At 52.1% G+C, this 22829-nt stretch overlaps 1 protein-coding gene across 1 annotated transcript; it reads right to left on the bottom strand.

Annotated features, from left to right (window-relative positions):
• Positions 1 to 182: 182 nt before the first annotated feature.
• Positions 183 to 21132, bottom strand: LOC128271240 (uncharacterized). Its single transcript, XM_053008684.1, has 5 exons — positions 20988 to 21132; positions 10334 to 10553; positions 5617 to 7093; positions 5436 to 5534; positions 183 to 3279 (listed from the first exon to the last, which is right to left on the bottom strand). The coding sequence occupies exons 1-5, from the start codon at positions 21130 to 21132 to the stop codon at positions 760 to 762; spliced, it is 4461 nt and encodes a 1486-aa protein (XP_052864644.1). The 3' UTR covers positions 183 to 759.
• Between the last annotated feature and the right edge of the window lie 1697 nt (positions 21133 to 22829).

Raw genomic sequence — 22829 nt, 5'->3', positions numbered from 1 at the left:
GTTCGCGGTATGGTTTTTCTGCTACTGTCTAGTTTTAGAAATTGCCTTTGGTTTATCCTACGTTTTGTTTGATTTTCTAACGATGTTTTCCCCTTTTCTAATGAAGCATAATCTTCTCTCACAATCACAATCCGTTCGCCGCCGCTATCATGAGCCTCTCTGGTCCTTCCAGCCATCCTCCGTTCCCGGGGGGGTGTAACGTTAACCTAATCACAACATAGTTGGTACACGATGCACGAAACGGTGGCCCCACTACTCGTGTGTGTTGTTAACAAAATTTGGCTAATTATTTAGAGGTTGATTGGTTCTCGATTCGTAGGGGCACCTGAGGGAGTCCCTTGCTTAATACACAACAACTTTAAAGTCTTTGGGGAAAACCAAAGGTTTCAAATAACAAAACTTATTTACAGCTCTCTCTCTCTCTCTCGCTTATTGCTAGTTCTTTCTTTGTGTTGAGCATATGTACTATGTGTGTCCAGAGAGCGCACACGACCCCTGACCCCTGGCGTGTCACACACTGACCCCCTGACCCGCATCTTGGACGGCATGAGTTGATTTGTACTATTGGAGATTAATGTCACTGTCGCTTGGCATCTTCCCGGTTGCGATCCGTGGCGGCGGCCCTGACCTCAGCCCTAATATGGTAAACGTGGTTTAAAAAAGTAACTATAGTTTTGGTTTCAGTTCCTCCCTTTCCGCCTCCTCCTCATCACCGGCACCGTCTACCGCCACCGGCAGGTCCTTGCCGGGCTCCGCGGGCTACAAGACGGTCGTGCTGGTGCTTCGGGTGTTCACGATCATGGTGCCACCGCTCGTGCCGAGAATCGAGCCGGTCGGAGACTTCGGTGCACCGCCGGTGATCATCGAGCCCATCGACGTGGTACAGTGCAGGGCGCTCGGGATGTTGTTGGCCGCCGCCGCCGGTTGACCACCGCTGCCCGTCACGATCGTCGTACCGCCGATGGTGACCGTTCGGCTCTTGCCGAACCCAAACATTGGCACGTACCGCAGCAGGCTGTTGTTGCTCTTGGTCACTTCCGTGTCCCGCTGGAGCAGCGGTTCGATCGGATTGTACACGTTCAGATGTGCGGTTCCCTGCGAGGAGCTTGACCCCTCGGCCTGCCCGGACTCCTGATCCCCCGGTTGCTGCGGGCTGCGGCCGAGAGGCAGATGCGGGTGGTACTGGTGCTCCAGATCGTCATCGTCCAACGGTGACAGTGGGTTGACGGTCGTGAAGTCGGTGGCCACATTCAGATCGTTCAGGTTGATGGCCCGCTGCCGATGATGGCGCTGCTGCTGCTGCTGCGGGTTGCCGCTGCGGGTGGCCATGATGCTGACGTTGTTGTAGCCATTGTTCAGATCGTTCAGGGGCTGCGTGCCGACGAGCAGATCGGCCGTCGGTTGCTGATCGTCCTTGTACTTGCGCAGCCCCGGCAGCAACTCGAACTGATCGCTCCCATTATCGACCATCTCGACCGAGGCGAGCGGCACGTCCAGGCAGGGATTGAGTAGCCGCGGGTAGTTCGAGATGAAATCGGACACCTCGGACGCCGACGGGCGCTTCTTAAAGTCTGGGTTCCAGCATGCCCTCATGAGCCCCTCTAGCTGCGCCTTCACGCCGGTCGGAATGGTGAGTGTGCAGCCTTTTTTCAGATGCTCCAACACCTGGTTGTTGGTGAGGCCCTGGAACGGGAACGACCCGAACGTGATGATCTCGTACAGCAGCACCCCGTACGACCAGACATCCGAGGCGGGCGTGAAGTACCCGAGGGCCAACGATTCTGGGGCCATCCAGCGCACCGGCAGCATGCCGCGCCGGTTAAACCGATAGTAATCGTTCTCGAACGTGGGCCGTGCCATCCCGAAGTCGCCCAGCTTGACGACCCGCTGCGCGTTCACCATGCAGTTCCGGCAGGCCACGTCCCGGTGGACGTACTTTTGCTCGGCCAGATACGAGAGCGCTCGCGACACGTCCAGTGCCATCATCGTGAGCCGCTTGTTCGAGATGTCCGAGTCCTCCGACTGCTTGCTGTTGACCAGATGGCGACGGGCCAGCAGGTACGTCTTCAGGTCCCCGTACAGCATAAATTCCATGATCGTGTAGACCGGCTCCGACTGCAGACAGACGCCGAGAAGGCGGACGATGTTGTTGTGGTCGAAGCGCTTCATCGCTTCGGCCTCGGACAGGAAATCCACCTTGTCCTCGGTGGTCGATCCCACCTTGAGCGTCTTCACGGCCACCGCCGTCCAGCCTTCGTCCTCGATCTGCGCCTCACCGCCGTACACCGTACCGAACGCACCTTCGCCGAGCCGCCGATTGATCACGACCCGGTCCTTCGGGATCTCCCACTTGTCGAGCGTGTTGAATGGGATGGCCGACGGCGATAGGAGATCGATGCCGAGTTTCTGCAGGTATTTGGCCGACGTTTTCATCTTGCGATCGTACCGCTCCTTCCAGAACAGGAACGAAGCCACGGAGAGGATCGCAATGCAGAGGATACAGAACACGGTCGTCACGACGACGGTCGCTTGCTCGCAGCTGATCCCAAACAGGCGGGCCACGCCAGCGAACGAGCACACGAGAGCCCCATCGTCCGGAGCGCGGCCATCCCGCGTCATCCACACGATCGCCGACTCGTTGAGCCGCAGTTCGCCCCCGATCAGCTCGTACTCAGCCTCGGAAATGTTGGGCGTAAAGTGGCCAACGATGTTGGGCGTTCCGTTCACAAACTGCACCACGTTGATGATCGTGTACCGCGAGCCGGCCTCACCGAACCGGATGCGCCCGGAGACGCCCTGAAAGTCGGTCGTCCGGATAATCTCCATCAGCCGGTTCGTCGTTTGCTGCGAGTGGAGATCACTGAAATAGGAAGGATCCTCGCGCAGCAACCGATCGAGGGCCAGGGCGTAGACCCAGACGGCGTCGTACGCGTATCCGGCATAGTCCGAAGCCTGGTAGCCCTGCTCCGCCAGCGTCCGGGCGTACTTTTCTTTCCACTCGCGCACCGTCGATCCGTCCACGTCCAGTCGAGCGTCATCATCGGCGTACGGTGCGTGCGACAGCGAGAAATGGCCGTTCATGGCCCGCAGCAGCTCACTGGTCGTGCAAGCGCGGGGTCCTCCCGTCGTCGTGGCCGTTGCGCCACCATTGCTGCCGTTGTTGTTGCTGCCGGCGAGCGTCGGTGGAAGGTTCTCGCTGTGACGCTGCTCCGCGCTCAGGTTCCACACGTTCGACAGCCAGATTGGCAGGAACCAAATGTACCCATTTTCGGCTGTCATCTGTTGAAGAAACGGTAATAAGGATTAGGATCAGACTTTGGAAAACTTGAGGGTTGGCGACGCCGGGAACAGCTAGTAGGTTGAATAAAGTAATCTTTAGAAAGGCTCAACTGAACTATTGTTTTGTAAGCCTTCGGCGTTCGAAAATTTGAATTTTAACAAACTGGTAAGTGTGTGGTACAACACTTTCGTCATTAAGAGACAATCCCGTAGAATTTGGCCAGGTCACACAGAGGGTGAAATTTTGCGACTTAAAAAACCTTTTTCCGATACCAGGACAGCATAGAACTGCGAAGGTAGTCTCCGATTGCATACATCTAGGCGCTATGAGCGGAAATGGATCTAATCTTCGAAACCAAACGCCAGAAAGTATGCAAACGGTTGTACTCAGAACGATTCGAAACGGGCGGTTTTTGCCGTACAAAACAATGTCACTCTCAATTAAACCGGTGGCCAACATCACCGAAAATGCTGTATAGTGGGCATGTGGTAGAAACAAAACGTTCCGTTTCCCGTCACTCGTTCGTTGTGCTCCGCAGCACACGGCAGTAATAAACACTTTATCATATTAGCTTGTAGATTTGCCCAAAGCGTGCCTCAAACGGTTCTCAAACGGTAACCGGACCGCTTGCTTACACTTTTTTATGACATACAACTTAAAATTCATTAGGCAGCAGTAAATTTAGCGGCACAGCGCCCCGTTTTGCACCCTTTTGTTCGCTCTGATACCTCTCTCGCCTCACTTGCCAAAGGCAAAGGCTTCTGCGACCGCGTCGAAGGATCGCAGTCAGCATATTCTTCAGCGCTGTTGTTCAGTGTGATTTTCCCTTTTATCAAATCTATCAAATTGGCCAGTTGGCGGAATGTCCATTGGAAAATAAGAAAAAAAAAGTTGGAGCGCCAGGGACTCCAACGAATTGTTTGATTAGCGAAACGTGACCATAATTTGGCACTGCTGGCCCCCGCGGCAGCAAATTGCGAATAGGCCACCCGGACCGAGTACGGTATCCGTTTCCAGTGTGGCTACGCAGCCGGCGCCAACCCACCCGGCCGACCGACCCTAGCGAACTCCTCGATTCGAAGAGAACACACTATTCCGATCCGGGGCAGTATCCGATTACCGGGGTGTTAAGCGAGTTGTTTTGTGCTGGGTTGTGCAGAAATTTATGTTACCATCGCACAGCACAGAACGATTATCGAATTATTCTTTGCCACCCGATGGTCAGCAAGGCCAACCCCAGTTCGGCGGAAGGTTTTCGAGTTCGATTTTCATGCTAAATTCCGTCGGACAGTAATTGCATGCTAAATGCATAATTACAGCTAACATTGCACGCCAAACCCACTGCCAACCGATACTTCGGTGCGTTCCGGTTCCCGCTCGGTTTCCGGTTGACCAGGAACGAATCGGAAAACCCGCTTAATTTGCAAATTGTCTCGTTCACGCGTAGTCTTTGTTTTCGCTATGGTTTTCGGCGACCTAAGCAAAGCTTGGTTGGCCACCTGTCTGCCCCCGGGATCGGGTTCAGGCGCCTGAGGAGCGTTTATTGATGGTGTGCAGTTTCGGTGGCACCATTTTCACGCAGCAAAAGTCGCGCCCCCGTAACAGGTTTCTGATTAAGCAATTTTACATTTTTGCGTAACGCGGTATCAAATGAAGTGCGAGAGTTAGCGGCCGGGTTGGCGCCGTCCGGCCAAGGGTAACAAATAATCAAACAACACGGGGCACCTGTTTTTCCATTAATCACTCCCCGGTGATGTCCCGATGACCGTCGGCTCGTGTCGATCGATCATACTTTGGCCGTAATGAAATTGTTTTCTTTTATCTCGAACCGAAATCATCGAAAGCGCGGCGCGCCTCCGGCAGCCGGGAATGTTAATACTCTGGCGACAAATGTGTTTGTAGCTCCGCCGAAACCCTTCACCAGGACAGAAATAGGGTCCCCGCGTTCGTCGTGTCATTGAATATTTACTGGAAACGCACCGACGTTTGACCTTGGGAACCACCACGAACACCATCAGAGAGAGAGGGTAACAGGGTGGCCCTCGAGTGGCCGATGATTTGAATATTCAGTAGCCTTGCTTGTCGTGTGTGTATGTGTCACGGCGGACGGCATTTCGGGCAGGATCCCGAAGAGGCCCGTCCGACGGGGACTTACCTCCAGTTTGTACGCCTCGCACATGATCACCTGGGCCACCTTGTCGTCCACATCGGCGATGATGATTTTGGCATTTTTCGACTTCAAGTCTTGCAGATACTGTACGCGGAGGAAGGGAGAAAGGACACGATTTATTACGAAACCACCCTGGGCCATTTGGCGCCTCAGTTTGCGGACTTACCCGGTTCATCTCAATGTCGGTTCGATCGCGGGGGAACTTTTTGTTCGAAATCAGATCGATGTGGTGCTCCTTCAGGAGCGTCTCCATGTACGAAATGTACTCCGTGGCCTTCTGGCCATCCTCGGTCAGGGCCGCAACCCGGTGCCAGTTCAGCCGCGGCAACAGCTGCGCGTACACATGCTCGTACTGCCGGTTCTCGCCGATGGTCCGGAAAAAGTACGGATACGTTTGGCGGTCCGACAGGAAGGCTCCCTCGGCCGAGTACGAGATGACGGCCATGCGGAAGTGCTTCGACACCCCGGCGATCGGCTCCACCGTTTCACTGCAGGCCGGCCCCAGCACACCGATCATGCGCGTCTGCTGGATGTAGTAGTTGATGAACGACTTCATGACCGTGTCCGCCCGGCACTGGCCATCGTTTTGCTGCACGGCCAACTCGTGGTTCAGCAAGATCGTACGGTTCCCGTTGATGTCGTGCTGGGCCATCAGTGCGGCCGGCGCAATCCCCAGGTACGAGGGCCCCATCCCGGACAGGGGGAAAATCCCGCCGATAAACACCTCCTCCTTGGCCTGGCCGTGCGGTTTCCATTTCGACCAGATAGACTCGCGGGCCCTCATCCAGTCGCAGCCGATCGCGTTGTAGTACTGCGCCACGCCCTGCTTGCTGTACTCGAGGTTCGTTTCGTCCCGGGCCGCCAGGATGCGGTCCTCGTACTGATCGTACAGATCGAACACACCGCGCATCTCGTCCTCCTCGAAGTACAGCTGCATAAACGACTGCACGGCGTGGTCGGAGAACCGGAACTGCTTGGCGTAGTACTTCAGCAGCGGCGTCATCTCGTACTTGCAGCCCGTGTCGTTGCTGGCAAACATTTCCTCACACCGGGGCATCGTCACCGGCAGGTACTCCATCGTCCGGCTGTTGATCACCTCCGACGGTGTCCAGTGGAACACGAGGAACTTTTTCCCGTTCTTCCGGTCACCCCCGTACGCCGCCATCAGCTGGCGGATGGCGAGCTTCAGCTTGTCGCCCATCCACATAACCTTCAGCTGGAAACCCATCTCGTAGATGTGCTTCACCAGGAAGCGCGTGTCCTCGTAGTGCGGGGCCAATACCAGGGCACACTTGCGGCCCTCGGTGCACTGGTCCGGGATGAACATACCGTGCTCGTTGCACTCCTCGCCACAAACCCGCTCGGCGTACCGACGGATCGAATCGAGCACACCCTCGGACACGTCGAACTTTTTGATAAACTCATAGTATCGCCGATCGTTCACATCCTCCTGGAACAGCGTGTACGGGAGCAGCTTCGGGAACGAGTCCTCCTTGCGCACCAGCGGCTTCGGAATGAACAACCCGAACCGCCCCGGGTTCGTGATGGCTCCCGCTTCCTGAATCTCCGTCGGGATGATGTGGTAATCCGACAGGAGCCACACTTCCAGATCGATCGTCGGATCGGGCCACTTGCCGCTGTCGCTGCAATTGGAAAGCAAAAGAATTTTCATTGAGTTGGGGGGGAAGAAAAATCCTGCAAAAGCCTAACAGGAGCGCGTGTCCTTAAAACCGTGCACACCTGTGTTGCATACCACCAGGCGCACACGCTTGTGGAAGTTGCCTACTTGCAGGCGCACGCCGCGCAACATATTTTAAGCGGGCTAAAAACCCATTTAAACGAATAATGGCGGTCGGACACAACGCAACCTTACCGACCCGGTCCCGGTCGCGGGGTCCCGAATGTTAAAGGTCCGGTTTTCCGGTACTCGAGATGAAAAGCAAACAAGCGCTTGGTATTAATGGCCAACGATGTATAAAAACACCAACATATAGTTAATCCGAGAGCTCACTTGGTAACATGCACACGCACGCACGCACGCACCTTCCCGCCCGCCACCACATCCGCCCAAAGGAGATTGTTTTTCTGAAAATGTAAAGCACCAACAGCCACTCTCTGTCCCGGCGGTTATCGGCGGTGCCGGGGCCCGCCACATGGATGTTTGTCGGCCAAGGGAGCAAAAGAGAGTATCAACACATTCTGTTCCCCCCTCCCGGGGGCCTTGGCCTCAGTTCCGCCCCCAGGGGACCAAGTGACAAACTGCGTGCAAACATCAAATCAAATGTACTTCTATTTCTGGTGCGGGGATCAGTAGGCGCTGCGGCAAGCTCGGCTCGGCGGGGATTTTCGGGAGATGCTGTTTGTACAGTCTGGCTGCACAATTTTTTTATGTACGCCTGTTTCGTGTTTCGGGATGGCCACAGCAATTTTTCGTTCCAAGGCGACGGGGTGCTCTGTAGAGGAGCGGCGTTTTTGACGCAAAACACTTACACCGGCCGGTGCGGGGTTCTGAGCCGTTTATTGACACAGGTGAAACGGAGTAACAAAATCGAGACCCAAACAAAAACGAGCAGAGAGCGTGAGTGTAGGGGATGTAATCTGAAGGCCCTCTGCGCCCCGTGTGAAGGGCACACTGAATGTCAATGAAATAAACAGGGTTGATAATGGCGCAGGGTGTAGTTTAGGTAATCAACCTTTTTACCAACCCACTGGGCGGTGTATCGATTTCTTAAAAACACATCGAAACGGACCACTCTCGATCCTGCATTTACGCTCTAACTTCTATGGGAGGATCAAGTTACGCCTCCTGCGGCCAGCCGATCGGCCGACTGGAAGTTTTGCCAAATCGGAAAGATATCGCTCGGCGCTCTTTCAGGCGAATGGTGCCAATCGGACCATTCGAAGACCCGCCACAACAACATTCCTTATCGGAACGGAACGCTCTTTGGTGCGGGGCGCTAATGAATGGAAGAAATATTTAAAAATGCCATTGACAGTTACTCACCCCACCCAACCGACCGACCGACCGCCCCCTAGGTGCCTTGAAGGCCATTTGAAAACATTCTAACTTTGGGCCATAGGTAAAGATTAATGGCACCGTTAAGATTACACTCCTTGCGTCCCGTTCAAAGTGAACGGTGTTCGATATTAAAAAGTGCGACCAACCAATCTCGAAAAACAACACCTAACAGTGGCGCAGAAACAAAAAAAGAATCATTTCAATCGCTTCCTGGAGTGTCGTTCCGTTGAATCTTGTTTCTGGCTCCGCCTCGGACTTGGAGTGCAGAGAGTGCCAAAGCCAAGGTGTGCAAACAAGGAGCCATACCGCAGTCGGTGTCTCTCGATAGAGGCGCCTCTTGCTGTACATTTTATTTCATTTAAATAACACATAAATCGGGACGATAAATCAACCAGGGCGTTCGAGAGTTTCAAGGAAGATCTTCTTTGCTCCAAAAGTTGGTGATCAGCAAAATCCTAAAACAGCCAAAGGATAAGTCATTAACGAAGAGCAACTACTTATAGTTTTACACAATAAGCTTATCGCTAATTAAAATCCCTAAAGTTTGTCCGTCGTCTTAACACCGAAGAACCGAAGCGTCGAGCAACGCAAACGAATACGCAGAACCCTTTCGTGGAGTTTCTGAGAAAATTGCCGCGCGTAATGGAAAAGCTTTGGAAACAGCTAATGAAAACCCCACGACAGATTTATGAGAAACCCTGGCACACCCACTGGCACGACGGTGGACATCGGAACAGAGCCGGGCGTTGTCATAGAGAAGGAAAAGGGTAGCCAATTCTCTATTTCTTATGTTTCTTCTATTAATCCAGCCGCGCATTAGAGCATCGATAATGGACTGCATTAGGGATGGCCACGGCTCGCTGCCCGAGAGTTGGTGGCACCTGAGAAGCTGCTTAATTATTCGTCTGCCCGTCTATCACTCGCTAACTGGAAGCAAACATCAGGAGAGTCAACATCTGCTAATCTGATCCATCTTTTGGTTTGCTTTTTGCGCTCCAATTCAATTACTGCCAAAATTAAATCTCTCAACGCACGCACGCAAACTTATCGCAGACACACTTCCGTCAGCGATCCGTTTTTGGAAAGACATTAACTTTTGCTCTGGACACTCAAGCTCTGGAAAGACTGATGGCTGTCTGGTTTTTTGGCGCCGACAGTGCACCTTTTTGCATCGTGCACTAACCTTCCAGAGGCTTAAGCTGCCGGTGCCATGTGAAAATCCTGACCCAGCAATCTACAATTTAAATGCGCCCCGCTCCGAAGAGCCATCAACTTTAATGGTTAATCGTTGGGCTGCAGTGCGCCCGCCGTGGATGTTTTGGTGGCGCAAGCTCTTTGTGCCAAACTTGCGGCTACGACACGATCGTTTTTTTTACGAGCTGCCAAAAATCCAATGGGAAGGCCGAGTTGAATTGGAGTCACGCAAAAAATAACGCCGCGCGAGTCGCGAAACATATCAACGTGCGGTTTTATTTTATTTTCATTTGCGCCCGCTCCGCTAATTGTCTTGTTGAGTTGTTATTCAGGGACCACTCCTCTTAGCCCCTTTCCGCGGTAGGCCGCGAAGTAGTAGAATGTTTCAGTCGGTCGGGTTAAGGGAAGGTAAATTAGTGGCCGTCTTTCGTCGATCTGCGGTGCGGAAAAGAAATCGCACCGCGGCAGTCGTTGATTGCAATTTGATACGGGCTCAGCACCCTCAGGAGGATCGTAATTTGCAAAATAGATAGTGTCACTTAATTTGCACCACTTAATGCGTTAGGTTTGCTGCAATGATTGGGTCCAAAAAAACCATACTAATTGGCAAATTTGATTAATTAGCGATTCATTCCTAATTAGCGAACCCTGGGGGACCCCTTTGACTCACCTGACGAGATGCTCCAGCGTGACGAACAGTCGGATGCGTTCGGTTTCGATCTTCGGCAGTTCGTCTCGATACTCGACCAGTTTCACGTTCCGGTAGCCGAGCACTTCGCGCAGGAAGATCGCGTAGATGCGCGATACGATCTGGTGCGTGAAGCGGCGCGTCACCTGAATGGAGATCGAGTCGTTCTGGTTCGGTGAGGCGAACCGGGGCGTGAGGTTGACTGCAACGAGAGATAAGGATAAGGAGAACCGACATTAGTCCCGATAGCCAAAGGTCACCCGAATCCGGGGGCCGAGAACGGCCAACGGCGGAAAGGACGAAGAAAACAACACTGTCCAGCGGCGCGATCGGACCGGCGTCCATGGGGCCGCCGCCAATTTGTTAGGCAAATCAGCGATTGCATGCCGGCCCGTGCCAACCGTATATGTTGATGGCCGCAGAGTTAGGGAGACAGCTGACACTGCTTGTCGATTAATTTTGCGACAAAACCCCAAACCGCGAGACTGTGCAGGATAACTGTTTTACCAGCCGTGGGGCACAAAATAAAGTACGTGGCGTGGCGGCCACAATACATTAAACTTTGCTGCCCTAGAAACGGGGAATGGACACGCGTCTAATTTTGCACTTTTGAGGTTACGGGGGCTTCAAATATGGTGCACAATAAAACAGTCGGCAAGACAGGAGTGCGGATCCTAGCAAGCGATGCTCTGAATCGCCGAAGCGCCATCTATCGACGCTTTGTACCACTTGTTTGCTCTCGACAATAAAAACGTAGAATATCTGTCTGTGAAAATAACTGTACACGAAAAGTAATTATAAATCGTAAAGTTCTCAAACGCTGGGTCCTTCCATAATTTCGATTAAACAAAAGCCCATTTCAGTGAATTCCTCCGACAGATACTTAAAATTCGACCGAAAGGGAATGGTGGCGAAGGGTAAGCCCATTTGAACTTCGGTCCCATGTCACCCCGCGGACCACCCAAAAGCCTAGGGCGGGGAGCAGAGTATTTTTCGAACCCAACGGCCAGCCCCGGAAGCTTAATAGACGTGAAAAGAATGCTGGGTGGGTCAGCGAGAGAGATCTTATGCTGCCGCCCATCCCCCGGTAAGGTTATGTTTCCGCCGAGAAGTTTCCGTTTTGCGGAACCCATGATTTACTCGCAACCATTTCCTGTGGCCGGGGCTCCCGGGAGAGTGTGGTATGTCACTTGGACGAAGATCCGGATTTCGGTCACAAATTTTCGACCCGAAAGACACAACATTTGGGGCGTACGTATGTAGAGCAAAAAAAAAAGAAAACTCCCCACTCAAGCGTAACAAGAATTATAGACCGGGGGCTGATAGCCTGCTCTCTCTCTTTCTGTCTCTCCCGTTTGCTGGCCACATCTGTGAGAAATATTTGCGCCATGATCGAGAGATTATTTCAGCGCCAACGAACATCCCCTGCGGAATTGATGTGGTTGATGCCGTTACTCCGCTACTCGCGGTCGCGCAAACAACCGGCCAACGAGGAAGCAAAAAAAAACATCCACCAAGAACGCGTGAAGCAAACGCGAATAAGTAAAACGCAAAATATGATGAAAGCAAAACGAAGAAACGGCCGATTTCAAATCATCCGCGCGATCGTGGCTCGTCGCCGGGCGGACGGTACCGTCTCGGGAGGGCACAAATTGCTCAAATTATTTGATAAGACGACACATGAAGACGGTGGCGATGGCGACAGCGACGGCAGAGAAGCAAATTTTAACGCCGACAACCGTAACGTCCAAAATTATTTTCGTTCAACTCTCGCGCGCGCCCAGCCATCGTCGACGACGGCGCCACAACAACGGGGTCGAAGATCGGTGTTCATTCGATCGAGAACAAAACTCCCATTTCGCGATATATGCCCGCGGATTAGCTCCCAAACGGCAGGTATCGCATCGGATTAGATCTACCTGTCATGGTTCAGCGAGCAGCCACTTCTTGTCCGGTTCTATGGCGGTGTCCAATTCTGACTTTGACGCAACGGACAAAAAACGCCTCTCACAACGGACAGGGGCGTCCACATAATTATCATTCCTCGACAGTGCCGCTTCCCACCGACCTCGTGGCCTTTCGGTCTTCCCTATCGACGATGGAACCACTTGGAGCGTTACGATCGCGCAGCCGGACGCGCTCGTGGCGTTATGCTTCCGTGTTCAGTCATCCGCGCGGGTTTCCCCGCGGTCGGAACATCCCACCAAACCAAGAGCGGAAAAATGTTACCGGAAATGCGTGAAATAGTTTGGCATCGTGGAAACCCGGTAACCCGGCCAATGGTGGCTAATTATGAAATTTGGGAGCTTGTTTTTTTCTGTCCCAGCTCTGGGAATTTTATTAAAGTAAAACAGAACAGAAAAGATCCATCAGAAGTGGATCGAGCCTCAAAACATGGATTCGCAGAAGCCACAAGGGTATCATTATGTAAATTTGCACAATATCCAATGCGGAATATCGGATCAGTTGAGAAGGGATTAGTAGGCATCGACGCGATTGATAATTAGCGGTCAAAATGTAGCAAACGATACCTTTCGGAAGTCATCGACCAAAGTGACCCCCCAAAAAGTCCATCGGTCTCGGCTGATCGCCCGCGCGCGCTACGTTTTATTTACGGTCTTGTTTAATTCATTGAAGTTCGCCGTATTTTTCGAAAATAATTGCTTTGTTATTAAATAATAGCTAAATAAAAATGCCAGCGCAGCGAACGAAAAAGGTTGTTTTTCTCGCCCCATTTTGCTTAACGAGCGCGCGCGCTTCGCGCGGTATTTACACAATCGTTTTAGTACCACTAAACAAGCTAAAGCTGTCCGCCACGACACAACGACGGGCCGGGCGACCTCCCGGAGTGTAAAATAAATGGCCCACGGACCATTGACTATCATAGTCGGCCGAGCGGCTCACTCAATCGGATCCGGTTAGATTTGCTGTACAACTTATGCCGGAGGACATCTGACACTGGCTGACCCCCGGTCGCCGGGCCGCCGTGGTGTCGCTTCTGTTCCGCCATTCGAACCGCCATCAGCAAGGAAAAGCCAAACGTCTTCGACGGGGCCACGCCACGAATACGTGCCGTGCAGTTCATCACCGCGGATGAAAGCGAAACGATATCAAACGGTTTGGTTGATGGTGATGAGACTTGACGGCCGCCGGTTGCTAGGATGCGCCGTCGAGTCACCGGCCGACGAACGTCATCGAACGATAGCCATCTTAGATCGACAACATTATCGGCTAATTTGTTTTCCCCTCGGTGTTTGTTGTTGTTTTCCAAAAGCGTGAGGCCGCCGTGACAAGAAATTAGAAACCTCAAACCAGAGGGACGCTGAGGATGCTCAAGTACACAGAGACGGCGGGGCGGCGACCCAGACACTAGCTGATGGCCGTTTATTTATGCCGTCTGGCTGTCGGTCGGGGTGTGATTAACATAATTTTCTTTATGATCGCCGCTAATTTTACTGTCTCTGAGCGACGAACCGACCGAGCGATGCGACCGAGATGACATCCGTCACAGATCGACCGACTCGGCGAGAAGGAAATTTAGCAATCTCCGTTCGGAAGAAATTTCCCCATTGCGCCAGGCCAGGCCCCGCGGGAGAACCTCTTCGAACCGCAAAGGACACCAAGTTAATTTAAAAATCCCAGCCACGCGCGTATGATGGGGCATGTGGGACCTCGAATCGAACCGCACACACATAAGAGGAGAAAGTCAGTGACGACAGTCGGGTTGTCTCGAAACACGCGATGTAAATTAATATAAATAAACAACCAGTGCACGACCAGTGAGTCCCGAGAGCCGCCCAGATGCTGAGATACCGATCCGTTCGTTTAAACCCGCTGAACTGAATCACATTTTCCCACACGCTAACGGGTAGCAGACGGGCTGGGGTGCCCCCGAAAAAGCGGATATTAGCATATCGCGCCGACCGAGTGGACAAACTGTCCACTCGCCGACACCGAATAAATAGACAAACAAACAAACGGATTGCGCGCGCCACGGTTTCGCTACGCTGCGGGACCTCTGTTATGAAACAAGATAATCGCCTGTGGAGATGCTTTGCTGCGGGCAATTCGATTGATCACATCGCACACACGCCTGATCGTATCGAAGGAAGTGGGCAACAAATATCGAAAGGGTGCGCCTCCCTCAAAACCATACCGGAAACGCTACGCATCCCTTCGTTCTCCGTGTTCTTTCGCCAGCGGCCAAAATGCGTACCGGTATTAATTAATTTTCACCTGTTTCTCCTCCGCGCAGCTCCTGTTCAGAGCACGTCCCGGCAGATTCAGCTCGCACGAATTAATTACTTCCTAATTTGAACAGCAACGCGTCAGTGGCCAGTTTTCTTGTTTCAATTCCACACGCTCCGCGATAGAAGAGAAGTACGCGCGGCTAACGGCGCCAAATTCCGGTCGCCGGCCGGCATTTGACTTTTTAATGAACCTTTTCGCCCAGGTCCCGGGCGCCCCGGGCCGGGCAGCGGGAGGCTATCAGTAGCAGAAGTCAAGTTCAATTTGCGTCTGCGTGCATGCGTGTCTTCGCCCCTCCGCGCGGCTCATACGCGTATTTGTACGAGAGTATCTGTTTATTTGCTTATTTACATACATTTACGATGTTTACGCTGATATGTTTACGGTGGGCCGCCGAAGCTGTGGGACTGCGCGTCCTTTTGCTGTCTCACATGATCATCCAGCGCTCGCGCGGTAGGGAGAACCCGTCTTATCTGCAGGACTTTGTTGGTTCTTCTCTTTTAAAGGTGACTGTGCTTCGCGCTTAGGTGCGCCGTTAACATTGTTTCACTTTCATTCAAGTGTTTGGCAAAGACCAATAAATCATGGAGCTTGGCGTCCACTCCATCGAAAGGCATAATTAGGGTGCCTTTACTCCTTCTTGCTCCTTGACCGAGAAACAAATCTAAACTCAAGGCTCATAATTCATTTTTATTAGGACGCTTTGGTCCTCTACGCATAATGTGCCGGTGGTCAGCCAACAACATTACCCCGAACTGTCCTCGAAACGAGGACGAGGATCGACAATTGTTTTGTTCGGGGCCTTTCTGCCGCCGCCTCGTTGGGCTCTTGCCGATTATTCGACCGACAGATTATTACATCGCGTGGTGACGTAAATTGTAGTTCAATTTACGACCGACAGCGTCAGCCAGTAACCTATCGTGTGTGTGACAAATCTCTTATGTTTTGCATAAGAACCACCAAAATTGCCTACAATCTTCGGCGGCTGACGGGGTTGCGACGGAAAGCGCCGAAAAAGGCTCTCCAATTTTGTTTCGCGGGAGTCAGTCATTTCCATGTAATTTAAATACATCTACTTGCCCGCGTAAGCTGCGGCTTCCTTGCCTTTCGGTAGTTCGGTATCCTTTTTTGGACCGTCCTGTGGTCCACACACACGCGCGCGCGCTTAGGACAGAGCAGTTATTTATAAGAATAAATTTATACAGATTACGACAACACAAAAAAGACAGGGCCCACTCAAATAACGCACGCTCTGCACAGAGCGCCAAGGAAGGAATTAGGAATCATATCGCATTCGGCACTGGCATTGGCCTAATTAGGGTGCTCCCAGTGGGGCCCAGGGCAACCTATCAGTGTGCGCGCCACGGTGGCGTAATTGAAAAAGAGTGCCACGCTGCAGATCATAAATTATTTCATTACGATCATAAAGTACGGTGCCGCGGCGGTAACGTGGCGCATGCGGTTCTTCGGTCGACGGTCCCGCGGACAAGGACTTTTCAATGAAACACCGGCGTACGGGAACCGAAGCGCAGAGTAGCAGAGGACGTTCAAAGTGGCCTCTACACGTCCGCGTCAAAACTTTACATCACGAGGATCCGCGGCCGTAGCTGAGGGGAACTGTTTTGCAAAACTCCGACCCGAACCTTCTGTGTGACCGCTTCAACCGCAGAGTACCTGAGAAAAGGCGGCCCCGTCGTTGTCCTGGTACGAAACCACATCACAGCTGTGGGTGAGAATGGCGTTTCTGCGATGAGCCGTGATAACGTGCGGCTAAGCGAACACGTGGCGCAGCGCACAAACGTGTGCGCCACGAATACCCAACCGCAGAAGGTGCGACCCTACGACGTAGAAAGCCCGAAATCCTAACGGTGACGTATTCTGATGGGGACGAAGGACCGAGATTTCCCGCGGCGAAACATGAAAGGGCCAACGAAATGCGTAACTGGTGGTGCGCATTGGCACTCCACCGAGTCCCTTGGCTCTCTGCCGCATTCACACAGACGGAATGGTGGTTGGGAAAGAAAAACAAAAGTAAAGTTTCCGTCTCCCCAACTCGGTGTCCTTCGCCTCGCTCTCTCTCTCAACCCCCGGAACCGCGGAACCCTGAAAGGAGCAAATGTGGAGCAAATGCCGCGCAGAGTGAGAGACCGAGAGCGAGGGACACCCTCCAAATGATCTTAAAATTATTGGACCTGACCTCCGCATCGGGCGGGGAAGGCGCGTCACGCGGTTTGCGGCGGGAGAGAATCGACCCGCTCGTGGTTCCGCTTGTTTCTGTCTGTGACGTCGCTCCTGGCTCTGCCGGGAGATACAGGCCCCGAAAAAGTACGACGTCAAACCCAAGCGGATCGATGAAGCGGGCGTTGTAGGACGAACTGCGAAGTAGGTTTTTGGGTACATTTTTACCGGCCTGTCCTCACCCAAAACGGGTATCCTGGCGGACCGGCGACTTGTAATTCTTACGCACCGGTTTGTGCGCTCTTCAATTATTCAACGGCCGTCATTTTGTTTTATAGCACTCAAAATTTGGCTTCATGTTTCGAAAAGTTGGCCACAGTTGGTGCGCCCCTCTCTCTCTACGGGTTTGTCACATTTTTGCCACAAATTTTCCACCGAGTTTCCGGTTTGGGGCGTGCGGAAATGCGTGCGTGCCACGGCTCTGTTTACGGAGTGAAGCAGTCACAACACCGCCCCGAGCAGCGCCTTTGAAGAGCAGCGTCTTCGTCTGTGTGTTCAGGGATCGGCAATATGACGGAAATGAATCTTAATTTTTGCGGGAACCAAATTTATGCGTATCACCCGTCGGCGGGCGGCCTTGGGCAGCGAGTAAGTCAAGAAGCAAAGGTCGCTCGCGAGGACCTCGGAATGGCTGAGATCTGGTGGTGGGGCGGGCGTGAGAAGCAAAATATCTCCGCCATCCATCCAAGTGGGCCCTTTTCGCGTTTTGCGTCGGCTGCTGTTTTCGGGGCCATCGTTTTGTGGATCATTTTTATAACACGCCAGCCGCCGCCAGCAGGCCATGAATAAAGTGGAATTAAGAGCCGTTTACACGTTGCGATATGTCGCTGCAATGCCTTGTATCGATTAATCGCAGTGATATATCGCAGCCAAGGTGGAGCGTCTACACGCCACGATGTACCGTTGCGATTTGCAATCGCAGATCTCGGTGTCATGGAAACAGCCATGGAAGAAACACTGTGTTTGTCTGCCTTTGGATTGTGCGTTTCGGTTACAAAGCAAAAAATAGAACGTACCAAGAGTACTAATCGGTCACGGTGGTCAAGGGAATGGCTTTTAAAGCGAGGCAATTATTCTCACGTTAAACTTTTACTTTAAAAACATTCAAAACAACATGTCAAACCGCCATCAACACACGCACACATGTCTATCCACCGTCAGCACACGCACACATGTATGGAGATTGGACCGAAATTGATGCTCGGCGCATTCAATTTTTTTGATCTGCCAATCTGGTCGTATACAAGCAATTTGTTCCTTTTTTCCTGTCTACACGTAGCGATATATCGTGGCAATTGGTTTCATACAAGGGATTGCTGCGATATATCGCAACGTGTAAACGGCCCTTAAGGATGCACAGAAACGGTGCACTGTTAACGTTTGGCAAGTACCACCATTCTCTTTGAGGGGCCCGTGTTTTCCCGAAGCGCCCGATGTTATTGACACGGAATGGCACACGCGACAAACATTGTAAACATTTGAGGAGCGTTTCTTTTATTGGTTTATTCATTATTTTGTTTCTAACGAAAGCGTCTCCCGCGCGACATATTGTTGTGATGGGCGGCCAAGGCGGCCATGTCGAAAAGATTGGCCAAAACCCAAACCAATCGACGAAGGAACATTGATTATCTACTTTTACACGTCGGGGCACATGACCGCGTAAAGCAAAACAGAGCCATAAAACGAAAGTCAAATGGTTCCGGTCCGTGTGGCCCGACACTAACGAGCCATTGATTCAATTAGGAACGCGTGGAAATCCGAAGCCCGGTCCGCCCAAGATATCGAGGGACCACGTCAGCAAACTCTCAAGTGGAGATTAATGAGAATGTGCGTAAACGCGACGATTGTGGCATGAAACAATATGATCCCGAGTGCCCGACACCTTCCCCCGGGTGGGCCAGCGCAGTAATAAAATAGTCATTTTTCACGCCGATCGCAATCATAACAGTTGTTGACACGGGGCGTCTGTCCGGGGGCCGCCGGAAAGTAAAAAAGAAGGCGCGCGCGCGCGATCCGTCAAATTTCGGCCATGTCATGTGTCACGCGCCCGTCAGCCGGAGCTGGCCCGCCCGGGTTGATTGATGACCGCGCCGCGCCTGGCCAATGTTCCAGGCTCTTGAAAACCCGGAACGGGCACTACAAAGTGGCGCGGCACGTTTGTTAACTTCATCATCCGTAACTATCGCGGCTTGACGCGGCGGCGGACTTTTCTTCATTCGCATTTTCCAACACTTCCACAAGTCGACCATTTCTGGTGGCATAATTTGTTGTAGAATAAATTTTGATTACCCATTAACGATCGCGGCAATAATGATTTACGTGAGAGGGCCAGATTTGTGTCAGGGCAGCGCCACCGCGGCGCAGAAGAGGCAATTGTCGTAAAACTGAAACCATAAAACGCACGTAGCGTCGCCGATGAAGCGCCGGTGCCGATGACGAAGCCGCACCCCGGTCACGTTCCGATATTTATGAGAACACATTGATCGATGGCCGATGAGTATGATCTCCCGTTGGTGTCATCGGGGTACGGAGCGAGTGAAATTGCTTTTCTATAAATCACTCAAAACCAATAAAAAGGATCGCGGCTTATTTTATTCTTTTCCTCTAGCAACGGCAGCGGGCAGGGAAGCTATCTCTTGAATTCAGTCAAAATATGAACTGACGATAAGCATCGCCGTTTCCGAACGACGTCAGGACGGCTATTTATGGAACTGCAACGCAGTGCAACAGAAAACGCATCGTTGGCACGTGGAGAGTGGGCAGCAAGAGTTATTTCAAGGCCACAGCGTGCTAACTGACCCTACTTTGTCAGCATTTGTTACACCATACCTCTGTGGCACATGGGGCGGACTGTGCGGTCAAACATCCGCCGAATGATACAAAACAGAGCCCCGATCTTGGTTCGCTCTCTGGAGTTCAGCTGCCGTCGCCTGGCGTGTGAATCGTACAAATGATGCTTTCGGGCTACGGAAAGTTCTTGAATTGAAGGAAATTGAAATTGAAGTCTTGCCTCTCCTCTCGTTACACAACCTCAAGAAAGTAGCTCACCATGGCTGATCTAAAATTGAAAATAATGGAAAGATGTAAAGTTGTTTGCCTACGGCAACCTGCGGCCTGCGAATCGCACAGGAAGCGCGTATCTGCCGCAGGCATCTTGTAGTGATTACTTTGTGCCGTGAACAGCGATTTCGTTAATCTTTCCCATCACTAAACACCGATCCGTCCGTCCGTCCGTCCGCCTCGTGGCCGCCAAACAAGTGGTTTGTTGTGCGTCAACAGCGACCATCGACTAAATTTAATTCGTCCACTAGAGGGCGTCGCTTTTCATGTACTTCTCATTTCCTCCGGAAACACCGGATCATTGGGTACCGGCGATTGTCAACTGGCACCGCCGACGACGAAACCACGCTCCGAAGGTTCCGACAATATGCTGTTACGTACGCTAATCGTTCATCCCTTCAACACACGTGCCGCATTGATCCACGGCCGCTATGGAGGTATTTTCGAAAACTAGACTGCCAAACAAGGTCCCTCAGCTAGCACCTCGCCATCGATATATGAAAAGTCGCGATTACAAAACCATTCATCGATCTTCTCCGGTTTAATGGGTCAGCGGGCGAGGTAGGCGGTAGGCGGTCCGCGGGCTGCTGTCCGGAGCCGGCAGCCGATGGCACAGGTGATTTCGGGCCGATGAATTATGCAAACGATGTCAACGACATTTTGCTTTTGCATAAATATGCCCAGAGCGTTTTTGTTTTTCGGGTTTTCAATTCCACCTTTCCTGGCCGGTCCTAATTCTAAACCCTTCCCCTACGCTCGCCCTCGCCGGCGGCTGCCTTATGTCATTACTGTACAATAAATTAAACCGTCCGCCCAAATAAATGCGTTCCGGTTGCTTCTCACGGAGAGCGCGTGTGGAAACAGGTCGGCGTGGTCCGTCGTTTCTGTTTCTTCGTAATTTTGTTTCTTCTTTCCTTCCTGAATCGCCCTCTGACCACTTTCAGCCTTTCGAAATCCTGGCTTTTTGGAATGATTCAACTCGTATGTCCCGTTCGATTGTAAGCCACAATCGCCGGATCGTGGCCGGTATTCCGGTCTGCCGTGTTACGGTTGCACCAGTGCCTCAACCTGACCATCGGTGGCCACTTACCTTTCTCCGATGCAGGGTAGCACTCGAACTGGAACTGTTCGGTTGAGTTGTAGCCTTTTTTCAGATGCTGGTAGCCCGAGGTGAGGACAACGCAACACACCGAAACCAGCAGCAACAGGATTCCTAGCGTTGCCGTCGGTGCCATTTTGGGTGGTTTCATGAACCTTCTCCTTGAACTTGTTACTCAATTGCTGTCCTGTTCTTCTCACGTTTTTTGCACTTTCACTCGTTTGCCGTAATGCCGTCCACTCTGGGGTTGGGAGTTGATACTGCAAAAACAAAACCGAAAACAGATGAATTAAAATCGATTGATGGACCGAGTAGAGATAAACAGTGCGAACGAGGGCCAGGGATATAAGTTTTCCTTTAAAAAATCAAAATTAACTTCATAAACCAAAAATGAACGCTAATTTTCTCCGCCACTCAAAGGCTGGCGCGAGTAGGCCGGGCGAACGCTGAAAAATGAAGCGAGCTGGCCTACTACGCTGGCCGTTAACCCTCGGGGCAACATACAAACCGGAAATTCTTCGAAACGTTATGACGTCCATGCCTTCCACATCCGCCTCCCTTCCGCGTCCACCAGCAGCCCTTGGGATGAGCCCGGGCCCACGGACTGCCAGCACACGGCTATGTTTAATAATAATGCTCAACTTTTATCACATTCTGCTCCCTTTGAGCGTGCTTAAAAGGGCTCTTGAAACGCTCTCAGCGATAGCTTATCTTGTTTGAAATATTTCCCAGCGCTCCACAGTGTATCGATCCAGGGCGCAGGAAGTGATACAGAGGCCTACTAGACACTCTTCTGGGCATATTTCAAAATTGACACGAAGATTTACAGGAAAAAAAGAACCTCATAAAAGCCAATTTACGTAACATTAAGTGACCAGCTGGTGCGGAGTGGTTAAGATAATAAAACGTTACTTTTTAGTGAGGGCCCTAGAACCGTGATGACGCTGGTATATTTCTGGCTTTACGGTGTCCCTGCACCGTCGGCTAGCTTTAAAACCAGGCCAGGACACGCGATCCGTGATGCTCACCGGGGCCACGCTTTGTCGCCTTCTTGAACTGATCAAATTATGGGCGCAATACGACGACACGCAACACAATGACACAATTTTCAGTTCCTTCCTGGACTCGGTGGGCCACAATCGAAACAGACTTCTCGTGAGCGTGTTTCCTTGGCATTGGTTTCGTTTGTTTGACACCCTGCGGCCGCCAGAGCGAATTTCAATCAACTCAGCAGACCGTGTCCTGTGGCGACACAATCTACCCCATCTATTCCCACCCATCGGGCTTCCCGGAAGGGTCACCGGTGGCCGATTTCCTCTCCTGTGTGCGGTTGTTTCTGTGGCATTTGATGCCGTCTCGGGCCGTGTTTCCTGGTAGGCGGAAGAGAGTTTATCACATAACCCGAAATCGCAAACCAAGACACGAGACGCAGTGATGGGGATGGAACAGCAAAATGCTTCGTACGTCCCATACGGCTAAACACTGAGCACGGACAAGTGAACAACGGTGACACCGATGGAGGCACCCAGTATTTTGTCACCATATGTTCGCCCGAATGTTGTCTCAAGCAGAGCATTGAAATGGTCGCGGAACATTTTACAAACTTTCCACGTGGCACACATGGACCAAGAACTCGCAAGAACGCCAGCTTGCGGCGTGTTTCTAATTGCGCCCAAGAAAGTTGTCCAACATTTGCACTACACCAGAAGTCTCTTACGACGCCGGAGAGGCAGAACTCCGAGTTGTTGAAAGAGTGTCCCTTAACCGAGGATTTTCTCGAAATCGTCCTTGGTGACCGGCGGAAGGTGACTTTTGTAAGTGGTTTCATTCGCA

The sequence above is a fragment of the Anopheles cruzii genome, chromosome 3 (genome assembly GCF_943734635.1).
Source record: "Anopheles cruzii chromosome 3, idAnoCruzAS_RS32_06, whole genome shotgun sequence".
Taxonomy (NCBI): domain Eukaryota; kingdom Metazoa; phylum Arthropoda; class Insecta; order Diptera; family Culicidae; genus Anopheles; species Anopheles cruzii.
Note: the sequence above shows the minus strand (reverse complement) of the source record. Positions and strands in the feature narration are given on the sequence as shown.